Raw genomic sequence first — 20,893 nt, forward strand, 5'->3', positions numbered from 1 at the left:
TGCCTAGCGAATTAAAATCTTGACAGTAGGAGTAAAACGTGAAATGAGAATATTTTACAGTTGGTACTTAGTGTATTAAATCACTTTCTACTTTCTGACAAACTTCACCTATTCCCAGGTCACATCAAACTTAACTTGCTTCGCTCTCCAAGCACGAAACCAGATATTAACTATCAGTGCAACAATCCCCTATATGTCCACCTAATCTCTCACCAATCTGACATCTCAATTATCAAAAGCTTTAAGTCAGATACAGATTACTCCAATTAGAATGCATGCACTTCATGTAACATCACTACATTATATGGAGGAAATAGTATTATTCAAATTCCTTTCAAATTCTTACTAGTTCTTTTCCAGGCTTTGTCCTTTGTTCAGTCATTTAACAACTGCCTATTAGTTACTCTGTTATTTTTTATTCCAATTAAAGAAAACACTAAACTTGAATCATTTTAAAGACAAAGTACTCTCAACCACACTATTTAACGCTGAAATTCTTTAGCACAAGAAAAATTAGCTTTGTTTATATATTAAGACCTAAGGAGCTTCAAAGGCTTTACAAACAAATATTATTTAAGGTGATGAATTTCTTTATAGGAAGCTTAAAAATACGAGTCTGGGTTTAATTTCAGAATATAACTCAATAATACACATTATTACATTATTATAGAAATAACTATCTTCTTAAAATGATTAACTGGAGATTTAGAGGAAAATACTCTTTTCGTACCTGGTAATAATACCGAAGAACCCAGCAGAGCCCTTCAACGTAAGACTGTACAACTTTACGACGGAATTTCTCATCAGCTGCATCAACGTCAAATTTGTTCTTGTAGTACCGCTGCTTCCAACCAGCTTCCCAGAGCCTGAAAATCAGGCAAAGCCAGGTCATGTTGAATTAATACACTTTCAGTAAATGTCTACCAATTTATCAGCCAAATGGACTTACACTTAACAGCCACGTGAAATGTAAATGAGTTAAACAGTAATACTAACACAGCTTCATTTAATTATTTCTAAAAAGCCCACTTTCACAGGATTTATTATCAACTTAAAGATAGTTAAACATCAAAAACACAAACACTGATTCTAGTAAGATCATTATAAAACTAAATTTAGAAAAAATAATAATTTATTAAAGTAGATACAGAACACTTGTGTGCTCAGATTTTCATAGTGTTTTACAGGTTTTTTGATTTTGGAACAATTCTAAAACTATATTTTAAGATTCAAATACTGAAGATATTTTATATAGTTTCAAGTTCCTCCGTTTGTTAAAATATATGTAAACTACACAAAGAAAGTCAATTAAATTACTTTTTAAGAAAAGACTTGTACAGGTAAATTTTTAAAAGGCAAAAAAAGGTTTATAAAAGAATAACCTAGAAGCCAGGCAGAAATTACGTATATACCTACTCTCCCTATCCTCAGGCCTTTTCCCTCATTCAGCAGAGAGTTATTGCTGGCTCGAGCGAAGGACACACACACACACACACACACACGTTTGTTCTGGTAAAACTTAGAAGGAGGTCAATCAATTCACTAAATTTTCATTAATCATTGAAAATACAACGTGAAAAACCATATTTTCACTCAAAGTATATGTTTTTTTAAGTACTCATTTCTCATTCGCTGAAAGATTTAAACATTTTATTGAAGGAAAACAAAGATACCAAAGTATACTAAAAAGAAACAAAACAAGACAGATCAAGAACATCAGGATGACTCTCCATTAAAGGCTATTTTCCACCATGTGCCAAATCTTACAAAGTAACCGCAGTCATGTTTTAGAACACACCATACCAATTTTAATTTTCCCCCCACACAAAAGATTTACAGAACATCAATCAGGAGAAATATCTTCTACTCATAATGTTGATTATCACTATTTTACAGAAACTATTACTGAAATAAATGCTAACAACTCCAAGTATTTCCTGATAGAAGCAATTCTACGTTATTACCCTCAGCACCAAGATCAAACAATAAAGTACTAAAAAAATCAAGTTAACTATTAAGCTGGTCTTGAGTATGATGGCTACATAATAAAAGAAAAAATATACTCTAAGAGAAAAATCCAGAGTTGTAGAAGCAGAGGATAAAAACTCAGATTAGGTAAATGTTCAATCACAAGTCACCACAGATCTCAGAATCTGACATCAAAGGACATTGGGAAAAAAACAGAATCAGACATGACACTTGAGAAGTTTCTAATCATAAATACAAATGCATCATCCATGTCCTATAAAAGAAGCATGAGCTGTGAACCACTATTGTTTAACTTTGAAATATATCATTTTGCAAAATTCTTAATGAGTTACAATTATTGAGATTGTTGGCCATTTGCACTTGGAGCCCAGGGTTCAAATCTGGATTTAATTATACAAGAGGCTGTTAATCTTATTATATAATGATCCTAAACCTCTGGATAAATTAAAGAATCCAAGTTTCCTATTATAAATTTTAAGTATACAGCTAACAGGAAACTTATGTCATGAAATATAAGTGTGCATATGCAAACTCGCGGTTTTTAAAAATATATTTACCTCTTAAGTGAATGACTTTTGCATATTTCATTTTAAGGAAGAACTTTTTCAATTGAGATGATTAAAACAAACTATATTAAGTATCCAAATGTAACTGAACTTTCTGGGTTAAGCAGCTTGAAAATTTAATCTCATAACAGTAACATTCAGATCACATAGTCAGGGCTAAACACCTCATGTCTAGCCAATCTAGTGCCTGGTCTCAGAGGGAAAAGTGGCTTGGCGGACGAAAACCTGCACGCATACTAATCTAGATACTTAGATTTAACAGCTATAGCTTACACATCTCACTGGAATTTACTGACTATTCTAACCCTCCACATTAATTACTTGTGGATAAAAAGATCACAGGCAAGCATGTGAAGGCACTGCTGCTCTAAGCTAAATAGCATTAATTAGACCTCATCTATTTCAGCAATTTGCTAACAAAGTGCTACCAAAAAATGGCTTCACCTGACGTTATCCTCTGGCTCAGGTTCACTGTCACTGTCTTCTGCTTTTCGCTTAATTCCTCCTATTGGAGACGGGGAGCCATCAGAAGTGAAACTCGCATTAGGAGATACTGAAGGACTCTGTAGAAAATTTTGACATTACAGACGAAGGATTTAATTATTCATTTCACATAAGAAGTTACATCCAACTGCTATTACCACCATGCTTCATGGCAATACATTTTTAAAAACTATTAAATAGATACGGTAAATATATATAGAAAGTACAAAGACTGATCTTGGCCTACTCCACCTCCCCAAAAAAGAATAATATAGTATCAAGCTTCCTATGCTTCAACTCAAAAGAATTTGAACATTATTAAGGTAAAAACTGCTTCAGAAGAAATAAGAAAAATTTAATTTTATAGATTTTTTTTTAAATTATAGGACTTGAACATTTTTTCCTCTGGTGGTTCCCTCATGTTATAAGTTTGTAATCACTTTCCACCAACCAACTAGCAAAATTGTAAGGGAAAAAATATTTTTATATATATACAGATTAATAATACATAAAATAGTCAATGCTGGTAAGAACGAAGTTAAACGGTAAGTTTACAACCTCGTACAACCATTCTGGAAAGCAACAGCTTGAGACTCCACCAGATAACTGTTACATTATTTTATATATACTGTTTTAAATCTCTTTGTACAAATAAAGTCTACTAGTCATCTTAGAAAAATGCAGGTTTTATTATTATTTCAAAGACCTGGTTACCACTTTAAAATCAGTATTATCTTCCCTTTGTACCTAACTCAAGGAACACAGTAGCAACCTAAAGTATTTTAATATTTAACTAAAAAATTAAAATCTCTTGCAACTTTAGTTTCATGTTAAATGACCAAAAAGATAAGTGGCAGAAAATGTTTTCATGGTAAACTTTTTCTTCTGTTATTCACAGTATATTTGATATTGCAAGTAAATTGAATTATTTTTAAATTGAGAACTCAGTAGCATAATTTAATGATAGTATAACTAAAACCTTAGTTCACACCATGGGCCAAGAAAAGTGACAACAAAGCAAAGTTGTATTTCACATAGAGCTTATAACAGTTTCCTTTTAAAACTGTATAATATCAATTTTATTAATAATACTATATAGCCAATCCTATCAAAAAAAAAAAACAATAATAAAACTCAATCCAAGAAGGCCACTGCTGTACGTGGAAAACGAGATGGGTATTTTCAGTCAGACAGATCTGAGTTTGAAACACCAAGTCCAACCTTTACTGGGTGTATGGTCTTGGGCAATTTTTTTAACCTCTGTCAGCTTCAACTTCAAATGGGGACGATAATGCTCTTTCTAACTCTTTACAGATTACTGCAAGGATTAAATGAAACAATATATGTAAAAGATCAAAGCTGCCTGCCTGGCACATGGTGGTTAACCATTCATGAAGTTAAGTCATCCCTATTATTTTTTAAATCCAACACTAATCCATTTGGATTAAATTATGAAAGTGATATTCCTATCAATCATCTAAGTACAGAGAAGTTGTAAAGAGCAAACTTTCTCAAATTGACAAACAAGATATAAACAATCTTTAGATAAAAATAATATATCTTCAAAAAAAAAAAAAAGAAAGAAGTTGTTTGCTCTTTAATGCTAAATCTCCACTGCTCTCTTTTCTGCTCCATCTCTACCAACAAAAGTACTCAGGAGTATTCTTTCCTAAACATACCAGACAGATACCGATTTATTCAAATTTCTTTTTAAAAAGCTGTTTTTGCAATCAAATTTTATTAAACTGATAATGGTCACAAATATAATGAAACTATGCTTCAGAATGCAAAATTTAAAAACATATTTAAGAGGAAACAGAAGCTATCTAATAAAACATTAATAATGACCGTCAGTAGATACTAGTCAAGTACTGGAGCCCAACGTGCCCAAACAGCTCAGAAAAAATAAAACAGCAAAAATCCATAACTCTAAAGGCTCCCTTTAAATAAACTGGTCATTTGGCTTCATGACTTCCTTAAATTCAAAACATTCTAGATGAAAATCCGTCTATGCAAAGATTCCAGTAGAAGTGTGTCAAGGGGAATTATGATTAAGACAGGATCAAATAAGCAACCTAATCACCAATCTCCCCACTCCTATTCCCATGGCAGACATTATTAATCAATAGTAGTCTAGTCCTGTGGAGTGTGAATATTGGAATCCTTCTCAAAGCAATCATAGCTGGCAAAGATTAAACCTACCTAACTCTGTGAAATTAAGAAAAAAGCACTTTATCATCAACATGGTGTTTGCAAATACTAGTCACTCTCAGTTCCACTTTGTGGGGACTACAGTCACTACAATCTTAAATGATGGACATCAGCTTTTTCTGTTCTACACACGTGTCTCACTGCAATCCTTTTCACTGACCCTCCATATCCCACTCTGTTAATGTTGTAAGGAATAAGACAAGACAACAAAAATTAAACAGAACAAAAAACACAACAGAAACCCAGCCCACTTCTCTCAGGAGATGCAAAATCGATTTTCAAATTCCAAATCTAAGGTCCTAAAACTTCTATGTGTGAATTTATAGGAATATTAATTCTCAGTCTCCTGATACGGCAAAAATTCCACATATAGGGTTGTCCTGTAATAAGGGATTTGAGCATCGACAGGATAACTATTAGAATGAGGAAATTTAAATATCCAAACTGATACAATTTCCTTGGATATATCACAGCAAAAGTTTATATAAGATACTGTACCTTACATAGTATCTTTCCTCCCTCTACAACTCTCTCTCTCTCATGCCTACTAGCCTGAAACAGCAATAGCTTTGATTATCTGCTGTCTGTGTACATCAGTTCATGGTCTGTTCCCCCACCCCTGCGGCTGCCCTGCCATGTGCTCTGAGCCCAGGGTCTGTTGCCACTGCAACAAGAAGCTACTGAACAGAGTACAGCCTTGCTGGCTAAGATATTTGCTTCTGCAGTCTTGATTACAAAATTCAAACAAGGAGGGATACCTCAAGGCAAATCCATTCCATTTCTGAGTCCATAAACAGGGAACAACCAGAATCTGGATAGTGAGAGCTACCTTAAAATCTATCTTCAGACATATTCCATGCCTGAGTTGCAGAGTTAGAGTTTAGGCAGTGAAGAGTACCTGCGTTTGAAAAACTGGAGGAATACTATTCAGCAAAATGTCCATAACTGACCCCTGCAAGGAAAGGGGAAATAAGACAGCAAAACCACCCTCGTGCTCACTCCAGCTCGGAGACACTGGATGTCCTGTCACGCTTCCAGAACCATCAACACCCAGTACCTTCGGAGGAAGCGGGAAGCACTGTGGCCTGCCTGCAGCAGAGAAACACTCAGCCACTTAGCTATCCATATTTACATGCATTTTCTTTTCTTTCACATCATTTAGATATTTTCATATTAATAAAGATGGGCTTAAGAGTTAAAAATATCTCAAGGCAAAAGAAATTGAGAAAAACTATAAAACACAACAACTCCGGGCTAAGTGATAAAATTTACACATAACTTCAAGAGGCATCTAATAGTCACCACTCTTCAATGCTACATAAAAATAAGTCACTTACAGAGTTATTCTGCATCCGCATTTCATAGGCTGCTTGTCTCGGATTACTGGCTACTTGAGAACCTGGTGAATTTCTTGAACCCAAGGCATGAGGGGTTAATATTCCACCCGGGGTGAAAGCTGGTTGATCTCTCTAACATAAATGGAAACGAATGTAGAAATTAAAATTAAATCACAACACAGTCAGATGACAGGAAGAAAAGAAGGCAATGGAAGAGAGTCCCCACTGCAAGCTCTTTAAAGATGAAATGGATTTCTGGTAACACTACAGGGTTGTCTACACTTTGATTTGATGGCAACTTACCCTGTAAACAATAGTCTGTAATATTTAATAACTCCACTTTAAAAGTACATATGATACACTTTTCTGATACACAGAGAGAAACTATTCAAGTCTCATTAGGCTATTCCATTATGTTCACTTAAAATTTAGGAACATATTCAAGACACAATTTTAGGCAAATAAAAATAACTATTAAGGTAAAAAAAATAAGTCACCAGTTTGATTTATACTCAGGAACTATAACTTCTATTTATCCTTTACCTCGATAAAATTAAACTTTTTGTTTCCAATTAATTAAAGCTATGATTATAGCTATAGTAGGTGACAGTCATGGTTGACTGATAAAAGATATTTTTCAAACAGATATTGACTAAAACAAAATAATAATATGTAAGGTAGAAACCAAACATGCCCTTCCCAATCTAAGTGGTCTTGAACCTACCTGCAACTATAAATAACTCTACTTTTCTCCCTTACGGATTCCTGAAATTGCTCAATTCTAATAAAATATAATAATAAAAGGCAGCCCCCAAACTTCATTCATTTAAAACTAGTAAGGAAGACAAGAAAATAAGAACTAAGAAGTTAAGTGACTATAACTATTATGCAATTAAGTAAGAAAACAAATATCACAAGCAAGAAGCACTGGAGTTAAAAGAAAAGGCTGCTCAACATGGATGACAAGCAGAAGCAACAGGGAGGCCTTGTGGAAAATCTAAGATGGAGGGGAGTTGAGAAGTCAGAAACTCATTTAGAGGTACCAAACGAAGGCAACGTTCCAACACAGGAGGCACTTGGTACATTTAGAGGACAGCAGGGGCAAAGGTGTGGCTAGAATTCCATCAGATCATAGCATGCCCTGCATCCCAGACTAAAACAGAACTGGACTGAGCGAACTAGGGAATCATTGGTGATTTCTTAGCAGAGAAACAACAAAGGTCCAGTGTCGTGTTCCAGGAAGAGTAACCTGACAAAGATACAGAGTGTAGTAACTTTCAAGAGGATACAGAGTTGACTATTTTTATTACAAAAACAATAACCGATTATTCTAAAAAATTCAAAGAGCTAAGTGCCACCCACCCCCTCCTGCCTCTCAAGTGTCTCCCCTCAGACTCCAGAGCTTAGAAAGGACTTCAAAATTGACACTAGCATTCTTTCTCCAGGTAAGAAGGCTGCTGAGTGGACATTACGTACCTAACCAACTCCTACTGCATAAGGAATAAACTACCTCCCAAATTGTCAATTTATCTTATTGCCAACCTGATGAAATTAATTAAAACTCACCTTCATTCTCTTTCTTTTTTCTTTCTGTCGTCTTCTAAAACTGTCCTAAAAGTATAAAATCCACATATTCTGTCAAATAATTACACAAAAATGTAAGAGTTAAACATTACCAGGAATGATTCGGCAGACAATTAAAGTTTTAAAGGAAGACCCCAGAAGTATAAGTACATAATTAAACTCGGCAATGGACTATATGTTCAAAGTGCTGCTTATCAGAACTTTAGATAGAGAGCATTCTAAACTGAGTTTAAATACAATTTAATTGTTCCTCAATTTTTTTCAGATAGTTTTTGATATCATTTCAGGAAAGAATGCAAGGGTCATAACAAAGACCATTGGTTTTACCCTGGAGCAAATAGGCTGCCAATATGGCAAAGATACAAATAAGTAACTCCCCATTTACTTTGGGCCATTCAGAGGCCTCCTTTACCCCAGAAAGCACTCCTCCCATGTCCAAGTTTCTGTACCAAGGCAGTGAAATGACAGCTAGGGTGGCCATGGTTGCCGCTACGGCCTAAAACAGGGGCCAGCAGGTACTGTACTGACTGTCATTCTACTAGCAGCTGCACTTCTAACCCTTCCAAGTCAGTACTGCCACCTGCAATATAATACCTTGTATCAAGATTTCAAATGTGTGCTTTCTGCCAGGGGAGGGGCTGAATGTTGGCTACATGGTGACTGACAACCTTAAAATATCAAAGCCACCAATTTTTTTAATCAAGCTTTTGCCCCCATCTTCAATGAAACTTATGTAGCTCACCAATGACCCAGAGACCGTGAAATCCATTACTCAGTTTTCAGTCTTTAACTGACTATGACTTTTTCTTCTTGAATCATGCTCTTCACTTGGCTTCCAAGACACTACACTCACCTGGTTCTCCTCTTTCACTCTTGCTGAATGCCTTCACTCCTCAACTTCCCAAGCTCTTAATGTTGGCATTCCTCTTGGATCAATACTCGGACCTCTCCACTTTCTACTCTCATGGGACTAATCATCTAGTCTCATGGCTTTAAACACCATCTACATCTGATGACTGTCCATTCAGGACCTCTCCCCACTCAACATCTCCACTTGGGTATCTCAAACTTAACACGTCCAAAATGGAATCCCCAGCTCTAGCTTTGCACCTCCCAGTCTTCCTCATCACAGCAGCCCAGACCATTTTTCAACTGCTCAGACGAAATGCTTTGGAGTCATTCTTGATAGCTTTCTTTCTCTCACACCTAGCATTTAATTCATTAGCCAATCCCATCAGAACTACCTTCAAAACATGTTCAGAATCCAACCACCTCTTATCAGTCTCCACTGCCACCATGTTGGACTCCCTCGGATTGTTGTACAACAGCCTCCTAATTGGGCTCACTGCTTCTATCTTTGCCTCCACACAGTTAGTCTCAACATGGCAGCTATAATCATCCTTTTATAATATGTCAGATCTTATCACTTTTATACTCAAAACCCTCCACTGATGCAGAAGAAAAGCTAAAGTCCTTATAATGTCCTATCGGGTTCTACCCAACCTGGCCCTCCATCTCTTTCTGACCTCTTCTCCTACGACCTTTCCTTTGCTTCCTCTGCTCCTGCCACACTGGCTCTTTGCTGTTTCGTGAACATCGTGGATATGCTCCTGCCCTAGACCCTTTGCACTGGCTATTCTCTCTGTCTGAAATGCTCTTCCTGAAAACATCTGCATGGTTACTCCCTCACATCCTTCAGGTCTTTATTCAAAGTTATCTGTTGCTGAGGCCTTCTCTAGTCATCTTTTCTAGAACTGCAACGTCCTCATCTCCACCTTCCCAGGTATTTCCCCACCTGCTTTAATTTTCTTCAGGGCACTTATCACTCTCCAACACGTTACACACTTTACTTAGTTTTTACGTTTATTGTCCATCTCCCCTGGAAGAATGTCAGCTCCATGAGGTCAGGAATTTTTGTCTGGTTTTTTGTTTTGTTTGTTGTTTTATCAGTAACACTCAGAATACTATCTGGCAACACTTAAACATTTGCTGAATAAATGAACAACATTTGCAAGATAAAAGGCAAACATCAAAGCTCATAAAATAAAAAGCATCATATTTCTGACCTAAGTGCTCCATTTTAATAATAAACATTGATATATTCCTTTTCTACTTTATACTCTGCCCGTCAGCTAAATACCTATTCCTAAGGGTGGTAGCCACACATAAGCAGAATAGGTCCACATGGGTGCACCTTACTGATCTTTAATCTTTTTGTGCTATGAACTCCTTTGGAAATCTGTCAAAAGCCAAAGACACACTTCCCAGGAAAATACACACACTCAGACACTATTGTATTGAATTTCTGAGGGTTCAGAAATTTCCTTGACATCCAATCATGCTGACAAACATCATAAGATGCCAGGGATACCAAAAAAGATCAAAAGCTTTAAAATATCCTCTCTGCCAGGCCAGCTGGAAACCTTATTACTCACATCTGAAGCACTTTGCTATCTATCAAATCCCATACATCCCACTCTAATGCCAAATATCACCAATACTTAACAGTACAGAGTCACCTAAAGCCACACAAAAGGGCTGTTCTAACGTGAGGCTTCTATACCAAGTAGTACACCATAAGTACAGTTTTTCTTAAGTATAAATGGCAGCAGGTCAGGTGGAGCCACTGTAATTATTGAAGGCTTAGTTTAAAAATGGCTGTCGTGGTAGACATTTGATATCCCAAAGTTAGTTACGTTATTTAAATTTGACATGTGAAAAATTCTTGCCATCACAGAAGATTACCAAGTACAAAAGGCTTTGGAAAGAATGCTTACAGTCTACTCATACTGTTACATAAAATGGTACCCAAAGTTCTAAAAAAAGAGATCACAAGCTGCAGTATACAAAGTTAAAGAAAATACAAAATCCTGTCGAATACAATGACACGTTTTAATCTGTTAGGAGATAACGTAGCAATATTATTACGTGCTATTTGCTCAAAATAGCCACATGACTTTTTATAAAATCAGTTTCTAAAAGGATTTCCTTCACTCTCTTCCTAAGAGCTACTATCTGCTCATTTACCCACTGCTTGCCTCCCTTGCCACTCCCTCACAATCACCCTCCAACCCACTCTGCCTCCAGGCTACTGCCCCTCCCCTCCACTGCCTCTCCAGGGCCTCTGAATCCCTGGCCACAGACTAGAGGTCTGTCCATCTCGCTTTGACACCTCAGGCAGCACCACCAGGTTCTCCTCTTTAGGGATTTCCTCCCAGCTCTCTAGAACTGACTCCTCTTTCTCCTTAAACGTCCACGCTTCTTAAGGTTTCTGCTGCAGGCACTTGAGCTCCATACAAGCTCCAGGGATTTCAACTTCACACTCGTGACTTGAAGTACCTCTGCTAATGGTTCTCAAATCTCCTTTCCAAAGACTTCGGGCTGAGCTTTACACATATCCATCTAACTGCTTCATGGACTTTTCTCCTCTCAGGTGTCCTGTGGCCCCTCAAACTCAGTATCTCCAAAATGAAACTCAATTTCCACCTTGTCCCCACCCCAACCTGCTCTACTCTCAGTACTTGATATCTCATGAATGTTACCAGCAAACTACTGAATGCCCAAGCCAGACTGGACCTCTCACCTAAACACTCGCCCTATCATATGTCACCAATTTCCAAGTGCTTTGTTATTTTATTTCCTTCTTTTATGTTTAAAATTTCTTGCTCAGAGCTGCAACCCCCTGCCTAAGCTGATGCAATCTAACCCAGAGCCCCCTACACTCTCTACTACCAGAGTACAGAGTTTCTAGTCTTCACCTGACTTCCACAGCATAACTATTTCCTATACAAGGTGGCAGACACTAGTTCACTGCCAGCATTCTTCTAGTCTTGGGACCCTCATTTCATATCCTGTTGATTAGACAGGTGTTTGGATTTATATCTTAAGATTAGGAAGAGAGAAAAAAATTACAATGCAACTCACACAGTGTGCAATACACAGCTCCACACAGCAATCATTGCAGCCTTTAGAAAATAACCAAAGCACTGACCACTCACAATTACATTGGTGTTTGATACACTATAATAATAGAAAAACGCACTCAAAGAGGTTAAAAGTACAATCACAGGATCATCAGAGCCTATTAGAGACAGGAGCAATTTAGCTACTGCAATAGAAGCACTTTACCTCATCATCCTTTCTCTTTTTAAAAATGCTATCCTCAACTTCACCAACTGCTAACATGATCATCTGTACTCTTTGCAGATTGACATAACCACTTTCTGTAAGGTAACCCTGTAAGTGATAAAATACATGTAAAATGATCTTCTTATAAAAGCAAATACTTCTGTTTTGAAATTATTCAAGAATGAACTTACCCCAGTTTTGTGAACCACATTTTTGTATATGTTAACCAAACGGTCAATTGCACCTTCCCTGCCACCAGGAAACAAACATTATCCATTAGGACCAGAACGCACTGTAAAGGCAAGAAGGCTAAAACAGTAGTTTGAAAACCCACACAAACACACATACCTAATCTCTAATGACGGCAGGTGAGGAAGGAAGTCATTGCCCACAAAAAAGCACATGAAGACCCAGTCATCAATGCTCCTCTCGACATCAAATGTGAACGGTAGGCTGGCCATGGTGAGCTCTCTCTCCAAATACTACAACCAAAAAGGAATACTGCCATTAAAGTTATGAAAAGGCATCCTGCTTTACAGTGCCAATTCCAATGACTACTGCAACATACCTCACGAAGAACATTGAGACGAAGGAAGATAAACTCTCCTTCTGCACAAGGAAGACTATCCGCAAGTTCATCATGCTGCAAGACAGGGAGCAAAGATTACACAAATCTACTCCAATCCCTGTAATCTTTTTCCAGCCAAATGAACATTACAGCTTTTTCTAAGGCAAGATCCATTTTAATATTACAAGTATTAAGTAAAAAAAGAATTCACCAAATCATTTTAAAAATAAAAATTACCCATAATCCTAATCACATCTAGACCAGGGATCAGCAAATGTTTTTTTCAAAGAGCCAGACAGTAAATATTTTAGCCTGTGTGGGACACACATGGTCTCAGTTTCATATTCTTTCATGTTTTATTTTGTTTTTACAACCCTTTAAAAATGTAAAAACCATTCTTAGCTCATAGGCCAAATCTAGAGGGCCAAAGTTTGCCAACCCCTGACCACTACCCAACCAACAGTTTGATGTGAATGCCTCTAGACCATTCTCTGTGAATATACAGTATATTCCTTACCTGCTTTTTTCACTCAACATGTCTTTTAAAGAGGTACCATATTCTTAAAACAAATGGAAACCTCTTTAAAAGAGACTGGATATAATCAAGTGAACCCAAAACATGTAGAAACTAAGAGTAACTTAAAGGTATCAAGAGTTTAATATACTCGATTTGCAGTTCCTTTTAAGAATAACCATTTGAAACAACTTCTACAAACAAATCATGTGCAATGGGCACTATTACCTATGAGACTTAAGCCTCATGTAGATATAAGCTACGTTAGAAAAAGTAGAGAGTAGAAAGAATGAGTGCATGCATGCTTTTGAATGTCTTTTTTTTTTTAAGATTTTATTTTTTCCTTTTTCTCCCAAAGCCCCCCCGGTACACAGTTGTATATTCTTCGTTGTGGGTCCTTCTAGTTGTGGTATGTGGGACGCTGCCTCAGCGTGGTTTGATGAGCAGTGCCATGTCCGCCCCCAGGATTCGAACCTGCAGCAGAGCACGCGAACTTAACCACTCGGCCACGGGGCCAGCCCCTTGAAAGTCTTTAAAGAGTTTTAAAAGATATTTCTGAGGGGCAACAGAGCAAGTAGGAAAAGATCTAATCAACCATAGTCTTCTCTTTATCCATTTTAAAAATGAGGCAACCTGAATATATTTAATGCCATTACATTATACACTTAAAAATAGTTAAAATGGTATATTTTATCACAATAAAAAATAAAATTTTAAAAAATGAGGCAACTATCATCTCAAATTTCTTACCTTTCCCTTCTTTTCTCTTGGCAAACCTTCACAGTCCTTGACCTCATGTCCAAACTGATTACAAAGACCACATGGTTTGGGTTTGTTTGGTTTGAATTCTTCTCTAATAATGGTAAAGTTGGGTTCATGTGTAGCAAGGCCGAGCATAATGAGATCAGCTATCAATCAATAATGACAAAACACTGAACAGTGAGCACTTTCAGAAGATTCTTACCATAACCAAAGACTTAAGACATTACTGTAACACAAGACACCAACACAAAGAAAAGTGCAAAGGAGCACACAAACAGAAGCAGCAAAGCCAAAACGCCTAAAACTTCCTGGTAGTTCTCAGCCAACAAGATGTCCTCCAGATATGTGGGCCTAGAATGTAGACTCCCACTCAGGAGTCAACACCTGTCCATTTTAAAGGTATGTGCAGCCGTATCAAAAGGTAAAAACGTAAAATAATTAAAGAAGGTGAACATTAATCACAGGTTAAACAACTCAGTACTAGTTTCCTCTCAAACATAAAATCAGCAAGGCCCTTCAGAATTTCCAGGCAATCATGAATAACCCATTGCCACACACCAACCCACCAACTTGCTATGGTTTAATCCAAGAGACTCAAATTCCAAAGAAGCTGCTTACCGTCTGCTCCACATAAGCAATGGTGAGTGTTTGGGTCATGGTTAGGCTGGGCTAAAGGGGGGGGAAACATACATTTATTATATTTATATCACAAGAATACCACGCTTTACCAAATATTTTCTATATAATGGCTTATCTTTTTTTAATAAAACACATAATCAAATATTTATAAGTGATTTTTACCTCTTTGTCTTCTAATGTAATCCATAATTTTATGTTCTCCTTCACCAGGAGCACTAGCATCAGATAAAATAACCTATAAAAAACAGTTTTTAGGCTTTCAGCTCGTCTCCAATTTTCTAGGACAAAAATCAACAGAACTGAATATCTTAAACTGGGATAATTCTATTAAGATAGTTATTAATTGGAAATATTTCTTAAAAAGGGATGTGTGCGTGTGTTAAACACCAAAACTATTTCATTGCTTTACTAACTACATGGAATAGAAAAAAATCAAATGTTTGGGTAAAACTTAGTCATTAGAAAAACTGATCAGTCACGAATCTCTACTATTCTCACAGCTACCCAAGGATACAGGACTGAAGCACACAAGCCCCGGCAGTAATCAATAAAATATACCCATTAAATACAATTTACCATAACTAATAGGGAAACGAGCTTATGAACCTAAAATTACATAAAAGTTTGTTCAAATTCTGCTTAAATACTTAGGAGAACACAGCCATTCTTTAAAGGTAGCCTTATGACTTCAATCTTGCTGTATTTTGATTTCAAATAGAAATTTTCATTTAAAAATTACTTTGATACATAAATATAAGTTTTTTAAATCATGAGTCCCATTTTATGGCTCCACAGTGATGGTGAGAAGACAAAAAATTGGCAGTGAGAGAAAATTCAGCTGTCTAAAACTGGACCCTGCAAGGCACCCCATTTCTAATAACCCTGGAAGTTTCTCCTTTCCTCTGAGAGTCAACTAGTATTTTATAGGGGGGAAAAAAGGACAAATATTATCAGTCATATCACAGCACAGCCTCAGATGATCACCCTAATCTTTCTGAAGTATCAAAATGTGAAACTTACTGTCAAATTTTTCCACCCAGGGTCATTATTTAAACGATCAGCTATGTAATAGCGAAGGCATTTAGCAAGATTGTCCATGAACTCAGTTCCCTAAAATGACAGAAGGAAATAAATTAACCTATCATTTAAGAGTTAGCAATAGCTAGCAAAGTCTGAGACCACTTACTGGTGTAATACAGTTGCTGTCAAATCTTTCTTTTATTTCTTCAGGAGGAAGAAAGCCACCTAGAGAAAAAGAGGCAATGTTTTGGTCTCCCCATAAAAGGTGAGGTAAATTACTCGATATTAAACCAAAACAACAAAAACACTAAGTTCAAATACAACAGAGAGACAAGTGCTGTCACCTGAGGAACAATGTTCCCCTTTTTGGGAAGAAAACAAGATTCCTCGCCTGAAGTTTAAATTAAGCTTTAACATGACTGTCAAATAATATATGGTACCCAAAAGATACTATATTGTTATATAAAAATATAGAAATTATGACGTTCTTCCTAATGCCCTCTGCAGCAGAATACACACACGAGTTACGGGTTCTAATTTGATAACAGTTTTTAAAATAAAGGTGCCTCAGAAAAACAAAATTAAAATGCTGAGTTTATCACAGGTTTATATGACAAGAAATAAAATTATCAGCTTTTGTATCAGAGGAATACAAAAATCCTATTTTCTCCTCTCTCACTAATTAGCTTTTTCTCAAGACACAAAGATATTTCATAACATCTTCAAGAAAGAAGACATCTTTAAAATCAAAGACAACCTGTTACAAATATAAACAGGTTTTAGAGTATTAATTACAAGCTGTAGCTAAAGTAACCATATACTTGCACACTTCCAGCAAATTAAAATAACATAAAATGTATCATAATTGCAGGCCTGAGCTGACTACACTATGATATGCTATGATTCTTTTTTCAACAGCCAAGTACAATATACTGAGCCAATAAAATGTGGCTTTCCTGGTCTATCATATTGTCTTATGTAACAAAACACGAAACAACTCACTCTGCTACAACCACACCCCATCTCACACACAAGTGTCTTGGGAAAGACTCACTCCCACTGGGCATCAAGACCCCTGGACCTTCCTCCTCTCTCAGACTTAGTCAACTCCTACCCACGTACCCCTCAGGAATTTCAAGACTTTGCAGAACTGCAAAAATGGCCATATCCCACCCCCCCATCCCCCAAATTGAGAGAACCCTGGGTACCTCACTGCCTTGGTGCCTGCTGCATCAACCTATACTGACAGTGTGTGTGACTTGGTGAAAGCCTGGAAATACAGATCACATCATCCCGGGCCTCCTCATATAGACCTCTGAGTTCTAAGGGGAAGCAATAAGCAAGCTATCAAGACCAATTTGAGGGAAATGTTTACAGAATGGTAGCCTTCTAATAGCCCCCATTAGAAAAAGGAAGTAGGAAGCACTCTTAATATATTTCTATTTTACAGTTATATAAAAGTTAGCGGAAGAGCTGCACTTGCCCTGAGGGGGGTTAACAACCTGCTCTCCCTACGAGAATTCCCTCCTTTTATTCCCAAGCTTCCCTTTCACTACAGAGTTTGGAAATAAAGCTTCTTAATGAGAGCGAAGGAGTCCATTAACTTCTTTTCCTCAACAGTAAACATAAATTTTCCTCGGATGTTCTGGGATCCTAAGTAAATTAAACTTATCTATTTGTAGGAAAAAGTTGCTGCCCCTCGCCCTTCTGCATACATCTTGTAAAAAGTCCAACTTCAAGATGCATTTTCTTTACCTTTTGCCAGTATTTCTTCTCTGACTCGCTGTTTCTCTACTGCTGCTTCCATTCCTTCTTTTGATGCTCTGAATCTCCTTGAACGCTGCTGGTTCATTTTAGCACGTGGTGCCTGAAAAACATGTATTTCATATTCACATAATAGAATTCAAAATATCTGCAACTAAATCTGTACATTATTTTTAATCAATTGTTTTTATAAAAATAGTACACTAAAATAGAAAAGTAAGTTATATGTCTAATAATCCTTTCATGACAGACAGGAAATCCTGAGAACTTAAATTTGGACCAAGAACCTAAAAGCTGAGCTCAGTCAAATGAGTGAGCGACATGTCAATGGACAAACATCCTGTGAAGCCACAGCATTTAATACTTCAGGGCCTACGACCAAATGCCAGTTCCACTGGGTTATGGTGCTTCAAGGCACCGAAGAAGAAAGCTCATTTTACTCAAAGATTCTGCCAGCACACAATTACTACAGAACCGGATCAGGAAGAGCTTCCTTTTGTCCATGCCTAAGAGGAAGACAGTCTCCAAATGAGATCCACAGTGCCCTACAAAACCAAGAGAAAATGACCTGATCTGCAGGAGCTTAAGGCACTTCTATTTTGTACCTCCCACAATAAGGTTCATAATTACCACTCTGTCTCTACACAGCAGGTAGAAAGGGGACAAGGTTTTTACCAAAAGCACTTTTAAATCACTCTAACCAAATGTAATTTAAAGCACTGGAGAAGCGTGAATGAAGTGAACTGGACTACAGATAAGGTTTTAAACTACTGAACTGAGTTTTGGGGTTGGACAGGACTCTAAAGTATCCTGTCTACATAAAATAAGTTATTTTATATTCTCTTTTAAACAGTCCCCTTTCCTGTAAAATGAGACCACCTAATCTTTTCCAAGTACCAAGTTCTATGATCTACATTTATATTTTAACAAAAACAGTGTTATAGAGACGAGCATTTGCATACGCACACAAATATGCACATATTTTATACTTGATCCAGCTGTAAGGGCACGCTGTGGTAAAGTTAAAAATTTTGTTCAAGAAATTTAGCTAATGTGAACTGGAATATGCTCCAAATAAGACTATTCCTGTTCCCTTTATTCTTTACTCCACTTTAACTACAACTTAACAAGTTATCAGATAACCAAGAGTTTTCTTTGAGTAAACAGAACCTCACAGAAAAGTTAATCTTCTTGAACCCCAAGTTTTCTGGATTTTCAAAGTCTTTCCATTAGCTACTAGGATTACTAAGTCTAAAAGAAAGAGAATCTATTTGCATATGGCTAAATAAACTTAGGGTTATGATTTACCTTAATGTTCCTTGAACCCTGATAGATAATTTGCTAGTCACTTATAACCTAAGCTGCTTGATATTATCATCATAGGTCAGTAAGTTATTCTCCTCTTAAATTACTGTGGTGACTAATCACTGCCTGCCTGTAGGATAAAATCCAAACTCCCGAGTGTGGTGGGTAGTGCCTTATTCATGTCATCGCTCTACTTCTCTTTCCAGTCTAAAACTCCTGCAGGTGCCCAAATGTGTCAGTGTGATCAGAGGCATGGAGAGTGTGTTTACCTGCCACATTTGAGAAATCCAGAAGGTCCTCCCTCCCCATATCTGTCCCATCCATCCCCCTCCACTGCCCCCCAATCTCCAACTATTCTTTATCCTTCAAGAAGTAGGACAAAAGTCACCTCCTGTCTATCTCCTAAGTCCCTCAGTAGCACTGACTTCTTCCCTTCACACCCAGCATGTGATATCTAGTGCCCACAAAGCCCATAAGTAACTAAGCTCACTCGTTTATCTAAGTCTCTGTCCCTTTACTGGTAAGCCCTTCAAAAGCAAAGGCAGTCACCAACATATCCAGCATTTTACAGTATCTGGCACAAAACAGGCATAAAAAAAATGTTTGAATGAATGACTGAAGGATGAGGTTTTCATTCTCAAATTCACCAGTCAACATTTTTCTTTATTTAGCTGACTTTCATTCTAGACATTGGGAACACAGAAAAACAAAAATGGAGGATTCTAAGTTTAATTATTTTTGCACTTACCACTCCATCTATTGCCATGTAGAGAAGTCGTCTTGGTCTCACTATATTGAAAAGTCTGTCAATGTATTCAAAAATTGCAACCATCATTTCATCCTCATTTTTTGGTGCTGGTCTATAATGACAAGCAAACGATGTAATATAATATAGTATTCCTCTGTAATTTGTGATATCAGTGACAAAAACGGGTTACGTACTTGTCTTCAGGATGAGTACAGGGATGGATGATTCCATTCATATCCAAATACAGATTATCAAACTCCACATCATTTGGATTAGGTTTACTGGCATCAACAGGAATCTTTACACCATTGCATTCTTTTGGCTATGAGGAAGTGATAATTAATAATAGTTTGATTGTTCAAGTCTGAAATTGATGCAACCAGGCTCAGCATGAACCTGTATTTCATTTTTGAATTGGAAATAAAACACTTTAAGTAATCTTTAAATAACAACGTAAGTTATTTTACTCCTTAAAGCAAACTGAAGCAGATATTTCATCTGTTGACAGTGGACAGCTTCCAATACAAGTTAATCTTCTCTATGTGAGGGATAGTTATCAAACTCCCAAATCATTCAGCTGTCCAAGTGAGAGACCATGGCAGTCATCTCAGAATTCTTTTCCCTTACCACCCATTCCAATAAGTCCTGTCAATTTAACATGAAAAATGCCAAGAACATCAGGGCATCATCAGTCACTTAAAAGACTGGAACAGCCTTCATATGGACTGCCCCCACCTCTAGACTCTCCTGTCTCCAGCCTACCAGCCATGCTGCCAAAATTTTCTTTCTAAAATAAAAATGTGGCTGCATCTTAATCTTGCCTGATTCTTCCAATGATTCCCATAACAGGTGCAGACCAATGAGCCTGAACCCTTACTAGTCTCCCGTACTGCCAAAATATTGTCTGTCCAGGCCCACCCTATCTCTTCTAAGTTCCTGGAAAACACTCTCATCTCTCACTATCTTTGCACACTGCTTCCCCCGATCAACACTCACTTCCTGAAATCTTAGTAATTTTCCAGGGTCTGGACTCAGATCAAATGTCACTCACTTTATAACACTTTGTACACATCCCCTAAGAAATTAACTGCTCTTCCTTCTGCATTTCCTCAGAATTTTGTTTATTTACTTGCAGTACTTGCATAGATTTATAATTAACTTGTCATTCTAACCCAACTACATACACTGTGTGTTCTTCAAAAGGTAAGGACTATGCCTTACTCACTCCTGGAGGCACTCAATTATACTTTTGTGAGAAACATTACCTTTGTCTTT

At 37.0% G+C, this 20,893-nt stretch overlaps 1 protein-coding gene across 1 annotated transcript in view; it reads right to left on the minus strand.

The window, feature by feature from the left end:
- The window catches only part of XRN2 (5'-3' exoribonuclease 2), a 75,398-nt gene that overhangs the window by 37,274 nt on the left and 17,231 nt on the right, over window positions 1-20,893 (minus strand). The window contains exons 2-17 of the mRNA XM_003363927.5: window positions 19,813-19,940; window positions 19,619-19,730; window positions 17,557-17,668; window positions 15,968-16,026; window positions 15,802-15,891; window positions 14,944-15,016; window positions 14,761-14,811; window positions 14,131-14,288; window positions 12,867-12,941; window positions 12,647-12,780; window positions 12,490-12,547; window positions 12,299-12,406; window positions 8,153-8,197; window positions 6,587-6,718; window positions 3,000-3,118; window positions 731-866 (exon numbers count right to left, since the gene is read on the minus strand). Coding sequence (XP_003363975.4) covers window positions 731-866; window positions 3,000-3,118; window positions 6,587-6,718; window positions 8,153-8,197; window positions 12,299-12,406; window positions 12,490-12,547; window positions 12,647-12,780; window positions 12,867-12,941; window positions 14,131-14,288; window positions 14,761-14,811; window positions 14,944-15,016; window positions 15,802-15,891; window positions 15,968-16,026; window positions 17,557-17,668; window positions 19,619-19,730; window positions 19,813-19,940 — 1,590 coding nt within the window. The remainder of the gene's footprint in view (window positions 1-730; window positions 867-2,999; window positions 3,119-6,586; window positions 6,719-8,152; window positions 8,198-12,298; window positions 12,407-12,489; window positions 12,548-12,646; window positions 12,781-12,866; window positions 12,942-14,130; window positions 14,289-14,760; window positions 14,812-14,943; window positions 15,017-15,801; window positions 15,892-15,967; window positions 16,027-17,556; window positions 17,669-19,618; window positions 19,731-19,812; window positions 19,941-20,893) is intronic.

Source organism: Equus caballus, chromosome 22 (genome assembly GCF_041296265.1).
Source record: "Equus caballus isolate H_3958 breed thoroughbred chromosome 22, TB-T2T, whole genome shotgun sequence".
Classification (NCBI taxonomy): domain Eukaryota; kingdom Metazoa; phylum Chordata; class Mammalia; order Perissodactyla; family Equidae; genus Equus; species Equus caballus.